Source organism: Ascaphus truei, chromosome 1, assembly GCF_040206685.1.
Source record: "Ascaphus truei isolate aAscTru1 chromosome 1, aAscTru1.hap1, whole genome shotgun sequence".
Lineage (NCBI taxonomy): Eukaryota > Metazoa > Chordata > Amphibia > Anura > Ascaphidae > Ascaphus > Ascaphus truei.
In genome coordinates, this window is record NC_134483.1 from 373,982,669 (window position 1) to 373,993,736 (window position 11,068).

Consider the following 11,068-nt stretch of genomic DNA (forward strand, 5'->3'; position numbering starts at 1 on the left):
GTGTGTGGTGCATAGTACCTGTTGTTGGTTTGCAGGAGAGTTGAGGGTATGCGATGATGTGGGGATAACAGGATAGGCTTTTGTGGTAGGATGCTTAGTTCTTTCTCTGCAGTGCTAGTGCCTCCATCCGCCGCAGGCTCGAGGAGTGCTGGTGCCACTCCCCACGACAGAACCAGTGCATACTCCCCCTCTGATTGACTGCAAACTCCTGCCAAAGTATATTGAACAGGTGTCTCTTTATTGGGGATCCACTGCATACATCAGGTCATACAGCGAATACTCTTCTGATCACAGGCCTCTGGATGGTCTGTGTATCAGATATGGCTTTGGGCCTTCTCACAGTCCCCTAGTGGGACTGATCACACAGTCTGGAACTGGGAAGAACTAGAATAACTACAATTTAGTTGTGCCTCTTCCTTAGAGCAGAATGGGAGAGCACAAGGTCTGCACCCACGATTGGGCAACACACACAGACCAAGTCCCACCTCCACTCCTGCCACTCAAGGAAGCTGCAGAGGGGAGGGGTAAACCCACGATGGGCCTAACACTGCCTGCATCTACCAGGACTTACATGTTAGGGAGGGCAGAGGAATAGCCAGAACCAGCCATGGCTACACTTGGATGAAGCTTACAGCATATCAGTATTGCCTATTAAATTGATGCACCAAGGTGAAGGGGAGTGGGAGGAGAAGTGGCAGTAAGGAAAGGTATGCAACTAAAATTGTTGTTTGCTGTATTTAGCTTGGGGAGCACTTTCTGGTGCAAACTTATTTCCAACAACCATTGTGAGACAGAACTCTGGTGCCAAACCAACACAAATGTGCAGCCACCACAGGGAATACAGATTCTTGCTTTTTACTCTTGTGATGTATGTATGTATGTATGTATGTGTAGCCCTTTTTCTGACGCTCCCAAAGGGACTACGGGTAACTGCACGCACCTGTGGCTCCAGGGGATCTGAGCCTCTGCTAGCTGGGAGCCTGGGGTAACACTTATAGCGCAGCGCCTCCACTTACCCAGGATCCCCGTGATGTGAGATTGCCCCGGGGGGAGCTGTACAATGGGAGTTGTAGTCCCGTGGAGGCTGCCTTTACCTTGGGGCCGCGTGCGCGATTCTCCTGCGCATGCGTGAGTACCTGCTTGCCGCCGCAACCCCTGCACCTTACTGCGCATGCGCGACCAACACGCACGCTTGCGCAACCTGTCATGGCGGGTGCGCCGCCGAGGCTCCGAGGACTCGGAACGACCCCTGCTCCGGCCCTCACCTTTCTTGCCGTGCCGGCGGGTCAGTCGCTGCCTCCGGCGGCACCCGCGATCGCTCGGCACGCAGGAGGGGGGTCTCTGGGACCAAAAAGAGACCGGGGCTACATATGTATGTATCTTTTTGGAAAGAGTCTAAGGCTGAGTCCATAGAGACTCCAGCCGTGCAGAGGCTGAGGGAAAGCGGATGCTTTCCCTGGCCTTACTACGTGCGCCGTCCGGGGGCGGGCCAGTGACATCACAGAGCTGGTTCGCCCTCCTTGGGCGAACCGCTCATGTGACCGGCCATCCGGTCCCGTGAGCGCATAAACTAAAAAAAAATTGGCGGCTACGCCTCCGCACGCCCCTGCTAAAGCCACTCACTGGCAAGCGTGAGTGGGGGTCAGCTGACCATGCCCGCGGCCCAATGTGTTTAACAGTATTGTTAGTCATTAGTAGTCGGGACTTGCACCCTTTCATGGTCTGTTCAAGTGCACAAAGAAGTACTGGTTTAAATTGCCAGTCATCACCTGTAGATGTTAAGTTTCTTGTTGCCACACTTTGTAGCTTAGAATTAAGCAGAGCAGGAAGAGCGCACTGAAAGGAGGTTTGTCACATGGCTAAGGGAGTGCAGGCACATAAAGGGCAACATTCTGAGCAGATTGTTTATGGTGAGGGAGAGATGGGTGTATCACTTTCATATGCTTATGGCCATTTCATGACTGAACTACGCTGTTTGGAGACTAAACACGTGAAGGTTAAATTGCCAATACCTAGACCCACATATGTTTTGCAATCCATTGCAGGTCTCTGGAGACCTGAATAGTTTCATACAGATTCAAACGTAGAGCCTAGATTCCACAAAAAGCTTACTCCCTAGAAGGATGGTTATTTGCTTTTTATTCCATAAAACATATTACTTAGCCTTACTTTGCCATGAACTCTAAATATCCGCGGTTAAAGGACTATGCTCTATAGTTTTAGAAACGATGGCTCATCAGTGGTTTACAAGAGTGAAACTGCAAATAATTCCTTCAGCACTGGATAAATCTTTTTAATGGATTGCAAAGTTCTTCAAGTATTTAGGAGTCCAAGTACTGTACTCTACAATAGAAGGCGTTTGGGCAGCAGTTCCAGTACCCTGGGCTACCTGTTTTTGTTTGTTTTACTCAATGAACACAGACAGATACATCTAAAAAGGAGCATCTGCTAATACTATCACTGCTCTTCATTAGCACAAAGTAAAAAGAAGTGCAAATAAGCTTAAGGATAGACACACCCACAGCACCCCACTACAAATAGAGCAGGTTAATAAATAAGTCATTTAGTATGTAAATTATAGGAGTTTAAAACAATGACATTGAAGAAATACAAGATTTCTTAAGTGCATAATTCTGTTTACCCATATTTCTATTTACAAACAAGAAAAGAATGGTGGAGCACTGCTGGAAAAAATAAAGGGCTGGAGGCTAATGGCAAGTTAAAAATGCTTTAATCTATGGCATGAGTCGACCGGGCTACAAACAAAAACCATGTTAAAGATTCAGTGATACCAGAGTAAAAATACCGGTATTGTTGCAAATAGAAGAGCTTTCACTTATTAATTGTATACCTCTTGAAGGATATATTGTTTTTCCCAACCATTCCCACTACCAGCAAAAGGGTTAAAGAAATGTAGAAGGAAAAAAAAAAACAAATAAATAGATAATCCATATACAGTTTCTTGGTGATACCTTAAAAAAAATAATAATAAAAAAAAAAAAGTGCTGAAACTTTTGTGAGCTCCCTCACAAAAATAGCCCTGAGATAATGGGAGTTGTCACCGGTGCAGTCCAACATATGACCACATCAGTGTCATTTTTAATGGCTCTGTAAAATCATTTGTAATTATTGACTTTTTTTTTTTTAATCTAGGGTTATAATGGTCATCAACCCACCATTAATTTGAACTTCTATAATTTGTTTATTAATTATTAAAGTATTTACCCATACCAAATGGTAACATACTTAAATACAGATTTTTTATTTGTCAAAGTACAGAAAAAAAAAAAAAACTACATACTGCTGCTATGTATTTGGACCACAATACATTCCAGTATGTTGATATAACAAAACAACAACTTTCAGCCCATGAATTTAAATTGGGAAGCATAGCATATTGACTACCTGAAAATAAAACATACTGCAGTTCCAAGGCCAAACATTTTTCCACCATCAAAACCTCTAATAACTGCCAAACTTCTGGAATAACCAAATATTTAAACAGGTGCAAAATGCGACTCTTGTGAAGCCCGCCTCTATTCACCATTCGCAATTCTCTAGCTGTCTCAAAGTGCACTGCCAATCAAGTAAGAGGTTACCAGTGTTACAAAGTAAAGCACATTCCGATAACAGGTATGTCATGGCACGGTTCACACTGTGCACTAAGCTTGTCACAGCCTCTGTTGTGTAACCACAACATAAAGACACCAAGGCTTACTTATTGTGTTATGTCACATGCATGGGAATGTTACACTTCTTTTGTTATTTTTTTTAGTAAGGTTATTTTTAGGCCCAATATTTTAACTAGAAAAAAACATAACCGCTGAGCAATATTGATAATGTGTCACCAGCAATGTAAATTAACCATATTCACATTTTTTTTTACTGAAGCATTTGTATAGAGCAGAACTTCTGTGGCTATGCAAGAACCCACTCAAATGATGACATTGTGCCTTTATTGATTTTGAAGTGACAGATTTTGGCAAGATCTTTAATACTCTTGGGAACTCAAGCAGGCAAAGGTTTATTATATTTTATATATAAATTGTACAAGAGGTCACCAATGCGTAGCATAGTTGGGAAACATATAAACATGTGTAAGAAGCATTTGGAATGCACCAAGCTCTGTAATGTGCAATGTGGAAAGTTAACAGAAAAGCAGTGAGGCAAAAACAAAATTCAAGCTCAATGGACAGGCATGCGGGCAATTGTAATGTGACAATATCAGAACAAAGGAGGCAGAATCTCAGCTAGTACTGCCTTAATATCTCCTGCGTCAAGGACATTTCCCAAGGCAAAAAGCAACCCGCAATAAGAAGTTTTAGGGTTGAAATCTGTCCCACCAATGAACGCTTCCAGTACACAGTCACTGAAATGGTGGCACTGTAGCTTAAAGTGATCTTAAAAAGGCGCAAACTTTAGACATTTAAAAAAAGTCGAACTATATTTACAAGAAAAGATTTTATTATTTTTTTAACCCATTTTCTATGAAAAAAGTGAAAGTGTTTTTGTAAGCGAATGCAACTTTTATTTCAAATCTGTAGAAACAACTACATACCAACTAGTGTCATCCCACTTCAACACTGGCACAGGGTCCCAGCAGTGCTCTGTTAGTGAGTCTTACTTATTGAAAGGAAGTGCCAATTACAACAGTCCTAATTGGCATGATGAAGATTTGGGGTTTACAGTAAAGAAATGTTAATGGTTTCAGGACAGATTGGATTGTTTTGCAGATTGTAGTATGCTTATTGGATCAACTATAAAACCAAATAAAATAAATAAATGCATAGGTGTGCTTCAATACTCCATAACTTAACATCTGAACAAGAGTCGTTCATGATCTCCAATGCTCATAAGCATAATGTTAGATTTTTCTTATTAGTAGTACTGTACTTGTCTAAACTTTTTTTTTTTTTTTAAGTATATGACTTTGGTTTCAGAATTTCCAAACATCACTCATCTGTGTCTTTGAACCATCAAGCAATGCTTCTTGTCACATAATTGTGGATGTATAGTGTATCTGCTTATAGCACAGGCCCGAGTTGCTGTAGCCTACAGTGTGTCCAGGAAGGAGCGACAATGAAAGTTCTTGATCCTTCCAAAAATGTCCCATTAGACGCATTCTCAATATATTACACAAAGCCACTGCAAAGTCTGACTTGGCTCTAAGCCACTGCTTTCTTAACAAGAAGTTCTTGCATGCAGTTTTCACAGCGCATATTTCAATTTAGGGAGGGATGATACTGTATATGTGAAAAACAAAAAAAGGGAAAGTACTAGCTTTTCTGTTTTTACATGAACATTGTAAAATAGGTGTGTATACAGTAAGTGTTTGGTGCCTTCAGTGCAAGTTGGCCACACAAGTTGAATAGGGCATGAAAACTGTAATTCACTATATTGTTTCCAATCAAGACTATACACACACACACAGAAAAATAAATGCTGCACAGAAATAAACATTTCTTATATATTCCTCACCCGCCACTCGCATAAAAACTTTTCCCATTAGCAATTGTCAGCAACTAAAGAACAAATTGAGGTCTCCTGTAAGAAGACATCTACTCTGAAACTCCATGCACTGGCATACACTAAATGGCTGAGGGCACATGGAACCATATTCAGTCTGGAGTCTAGACACAGGACACCATTCCATATTTTAACCCTTTCGCTGAAGCATTGCAGGCCCCTCTGGCAACAAAAAGGTAAAAGGTGTAATATCAAAATGCATTCGTGTGCAAACAAGTCCAACGCTAAATACCATAAATAAAAATATAGAATAAGTACTGTATCTGTCTAAATTTAGCATAGGTTGAACTTGACAGACATATGCCTTTTTTTCAACCTCACCTACTATGTAACGCTAGAGTTGAAGAGTTAACCTGCCCCATACTGTGGCGCACGTTCCCAAGTATTAACCCCTGCAATGGCCCTTCTATCACTGGGTCCCCCTGACACTGAATGGCTTACAGAGAGAAACAAAGCATCTGGTTAGGGTAGTGTGGGGGAAAAAAAGTCTAGTTGCCTCTTGGGTCTGGAGAGTTGCCCTGTGTCCCCCACCCCCTCAGGGTTTAACCTCTCTCTCTGTTGCCTCACCCCCCTTCTCTCTCTCCTTGCAGAGCCCAACATTCCTGAGCTGCCTCCTCCTCCTTTCATTACCCAAAGTGACTGCTACTTATATGCTTCCCCCCCCCCCCTCTCTCAATACCACCTCCTCCTACCCTGCCTTTCTTCCAAAACTCCCTCCCCCTCCAAGCGCAGATACAACATAACCTTACAACTCAGAAACAGCTGCCACATTACATCTTATTTGTTTTTAAACCTAATGCTAATTTTTAATTGACTGCCACTGATCACAGGACACAGTGTATGGGAGGAGGCAGCCGCACAGCTCACTTGGTTGGCCAAGCAGAAGGACTCATTGGGGTTAGTGGGAAAGCAAAGGGACTCGAACTAAGTTCTAGGGGACTTTTGTCAACCTACCGGTCCCTGGGGTCGACCCAGCTGGTCTGCCTGGTGTTGTGATCGATATAAAAAATCTTGCCGTCGTAATCCCTTGCTTCTTCCCAGCCATCCGGTAAAGGCAGCTGCCCATTTCCTTTCCTAGGCATGATCAGCCTTTGCAAACTCCTCCATAAGTACAGAAAGGAGTTGTTTAGGGGAGGGGGGAGCAAGGGGTCGTCAATAAAGAGGAATACAAAGTTAAAAAGGGGGAGCCAAACAGCCCTTTAAAAAAAACAAAACAAAAAAAAAAAACACACGCAAATCCTAATGAAATATAAAAGGTCGCAATGCAGGCAGGAAATCCACAAGGCTGCAATCCAGCATGTCGGGCTGTATCTCTTGCAGCATGAAATGGGGGGACTGGCAGCTCCCGGGCTGGAGTTTGCAAGAGCAGAAGCAGTAAGGAGCCGTCTGGATTAGGATCCGGGGAAGGCAATAACCTCGGCCTGTTCCCAGCCACAGACTCATTAGCATGAGATTAGCATCCGTCTCATCTGCATGCACATTCCACACTCCTGCATTCCTCAGCCTTAACCCTCTGCTTGCCTCCTGGCTTCACAGGCAGGGCAGGGCTCAGCTGCCAAGCTGCACGTATAGTACAATAGGAGCCCTGTATCAGTTCTATATCGGTCTCCCCCACTGCAAAACTGGGGTGGGGGAAAAAAAATTACAATGAAAAATCAAAGCTCATTATATCATTTGGGCTGAAATCAAATGGATAATTATTACTCATGTTGTATGTTTATTTATATATCTCAATATAATAATTCATAGTTACGTAATGTTTTCTCGTTTATCTTGTTTGAATTAATGTTTTCGACTGTTTAATTTTCTATTATACACTATTAAATATTATACTGTTTACGTGTCCTTTCCTTATTAAAGTTGACACAATGTTAACAAAACAATTAAAAGAAAAACAATACGATTGTTTATAATAAATAATTAAATATATATATATATATATATATATATATATATATATATATATATATATATATATACACACACACATACATAGTTACATAGTAGATGAGGTTGAAAAAAGACGTACGTCCATCAAGTTTAACCTATGCTAAATTTAGACAACTAGACAACAGATACTTTATCCTATATCTATACTTACTTATTGATCCAGAGGAAGGCAAACAAAAAAAACCAGTGTTATAACACCCAATGATATCTCATAAGGCAGGGGGTGCGCAAACTTTTTTTGCGGCGCCCTCCTGCCTTACCTTCTCCGTTGGCCGACCCCCTCCTTACCTCGCACGGCGGTCGTGTGACCCGCGGCGTCATTTTATGTCACGTTACCAGGGCAACCGTGACGTTCCATGACCCCACGGCATCATTTCACGCCGCGTTGCCACGGTCACGCGTGCTGAAGCCGGCTGAATCCCAGTAAGTAGAGTTGCAGAGGCCTCACGCGGGTCCTCTGCAACCGCCCACGCCCCCCCAAAAAAATCTCGCACCCCCAGTTTGCGCACCGCTGTATAAGGGGAAAAATAAATTCCTTCCTGACTCCAAGAATTGGCAATCGGATTACTCCCTGGATCAACATTCTTCCCATGTTTACTTATTTGGTATAAGGAGAAGGAGCGGCTCAGTGAATAAAGACACTGACTGACACTGAGTTTGAAGCAGGTTTCAATTCCTGGTGTCGGCTCCCTGTGACCTTGGAAGCCACTTTATCTCCCTGTGCATCAGGCACCAAAAACATAGATTGTGTTAGGAATCAGATTTTTCAGCGCCGTCCACGCAACACACAGACTACCCTCAGAGAGACTCAGGGCGCGCAGCGCAACCTCCACTTACCTGCCTCCACGGGCCGTCAGCTCCTCCGTCGCCGCAGGGCTCCTCCTTCTCAGTGGCAGGCGCGGTTCCTCTGTCCCGCGCGCACACGTGTGTCCTCCAATGCTGATCGCGTGCACACGCAGCTTACAGAGTGCACGCCCAGCATCCACTCTTCAACTACCACTCCTGCTGGGAGACTCCGCACCCGTACACTGCACGGGTGTAATCAGAGTGCTAACCGTGCTCACCTGGGTTGTATCAGCCACACCTATCCAGGGAGGCTCCCTGCAGTCCTCCTGACCCGCCTCCATCCCTGATTGGTCAGCCCAGCCTTATCTAGCATCTCTGAGCCCTCACTCATCGCTTGGCATAGTTCCTGTATGGAAGTGTTTGGTGTTCTCTCGGTTACTACAGGTTTTGACACGGCTCGTACAACTACCCCCTTTGGCTCTCCTTGGACTACGTATTCTCTGGCATCCCACAATCACGACTTGGACTTCAACCTTCCTCATCTCTCCTCTCCCTGACCTCGGCAAGGCAATCACTATTCTACTCCTATACCCGGTACCGGCAAGTATTATCTAAGTTACTTACATCTGGCCTGGCAATGCTTAATACCACACTCCGGACACGCTCCCTTTGCTGCGGGTGCGTGTATTCCTACCTCCCCCTTCAGCACAGGGGACGGATCTGTTCTGCGGGCAGCACCGGCATAACAGATTGCAACCTGTGCCTGCAAAATGTCTCTAAAGCGCTACATAAAACTAGCAGCGCTATACAAGAACATGCAATAATAATAATAATAATTATTGCCTCAGCCCATGAATTTAAATTGGGAAGCATAGCATATTGACTACCTGAAAATAAAACATACTGCAGTTCCAAGGCCAAACATTTTTCCACCATCAAAACCTCTAATAACTGCCAAACTTCTGGAATAACCAAATATTAAAAACAGGTGCAAAATGTGACTCTTGTGAAGCCCGCCTCTATTCACCATTCGCAATTCTCTAGCTGTCTCAAAGTGCACTGCCAATCAAGTAAGAGGTTACTAGTGTTACAAAGTAAAGCACATTCCGATAACAGGTATGTCATGGCACGGTTCATTATTATTATTATTTCCCTTGATAACTTTCCTTCTAAAAAGATATAGGACAAAAAACTGGGGCGCTTCTAATGTCACAAGAACAAAATACTAACGAATTCACAAATATATATTTAAATCCAAAATGCAATAAAAAACAACCAGAAAATGTTATGATGGTATGATGGCAGCTGCAGCTCAACCCTCGGAGGTTCGTCCCACGATCCTCAGGAGGTATATAGGAAAAGAGAGAGGGGAGCGCAGACAGGGGACAAGGGTAAAAAATGCTGTATAGTGAACAAAGTCACTCTAAAAAGATGTCCAACTTTTTTTTTTAACAAATCAATTTTATCTGCCATCACAGTCTCCATGGGTAATGAATTCCACATTTTGACTGCCATTACTGTAAAGAGCCCTTTCCTTTGTTGCTGGTGAAATCTCCTTTCCTCCAACCTTAAGGGATGCCCCCGAGTCCTCTGTACTGCCCTTGGGATGAATAGTTCTTTTGAAAGCTCCCTATACTGTCACCGACTATATTTGTATATAGTTATCATATCCCCTCAGACGCCTCTTTTCAAATGTAAATAAATCTAATTTAGCTAGCCTCTCCTTGTAAGTTAGATTGTCCGTCCCCTCTATTAATTTGTTGGCTCTTCCACATATACATACATACACACACACACACACACACACACACACACACACACACACACACACACACACACACACACACACACACACACAAAATCTCTTTTTTTTTTTTTTTTTTTACCACCTCTGGCAGACTTTGGTACAAAACCTTTATTATCTTAATTTCCTACAAACTACTTTGTGTTTCATATTTTGCTTGGGGGGAAGGGGGTGGTTTTAGCAAACATTAGTGTAGGGTTGGGTTTGATCTTCTCCCCACATTCACCTCACACATTATTTCCACAAACCTCATGATTTTGCCCAATCCCCTTGCACCGAAAGGTCAATGGTCGAAGTACCATTAACAAGTAGTTGTGGTGTGCACATTAATGCAAGGTGAGTTGATGGCCTTAGAGTGCCAAAGACCAAGGCACACGGGCACCGCACACCTTCCAACATTGTGACCATGTAACCTCTTGTGTTGACATCACAGGGGCTATCAGAGCGCCACCCTTGTAACACAGTAGATGTCATTAGGACACTCAAAGTTACGCTAGGGATAATGTGACAATGGGACAATAGTGTTACTTTTACTGGTGCTCCTTAGTCCCAGGGAAGACCCGTGTTTCGTCCAATGCATTCAATATGATTAATGGACAAGGGCACACGAATTTGAACCAAAAAAATAATTTATTGTATGTATGTCTGTATTTATATAGCGCCATTAATGTACATAGTGCTTCATAGTAGTAATACCCGTGACAATCATATGTAGCCATGGCTGGGTGTGGCTACTATTCTGCCATGTTCAGACATATCAGTCCTGGTAACAGCAGGCAGTGTTGGGACCAATCATGGGTTTTCCCCACTTAAGGCAGTACCTTTGAGTGTTAGGGGAGAAGGTGGGATCAAGTCGGTGTTCTACCCAATCCTAGGTTCAGACCTGGTACCCTCCCCCTGCTGTGCTTAAGAGGGTTGCATCCTAATACAGTTAGACTACAGAAAAGAAAAAATGCACAAATGCGCACCAGGGATGAAATTAGTATTATTTATTATTAAAAA

At 43.2% G+C, this 11,068-nt stretch overlaps 1 protein-coding gene across 3 annotated transcripts in view; it reads right to left on the reverse strand.

The window, feature by feature from the left end:
• Window positions 1-7,011, reverse strand: part of WWC2 (WW and C2 domain containing 2) — a 245,958-nt gene extending 238,947 nt beyond the window's left edge. Inside the window, exon 1 of one of the 3 annotated variants that reach the window (XM_075610722.1) lies at window positions 6,481-7,011. In XM_075610722.1, the coding sequence (XP_075466837.1) occupies window positions 6,481-6,608 (128 nt within the window). In that variant the 5' untranslated portion in view covers window positions 6,609-7,011. The remainder of the gene's footprint in view (window positions 1-6,480) is intronic. The other 2 variants (XM_075610741.1, XM_075610733.1) reach the window with 2 other exon arrangements.
• Between the last annotated feature and the right edge of the window lie 4,057 nt (window positions 7,012-11,068).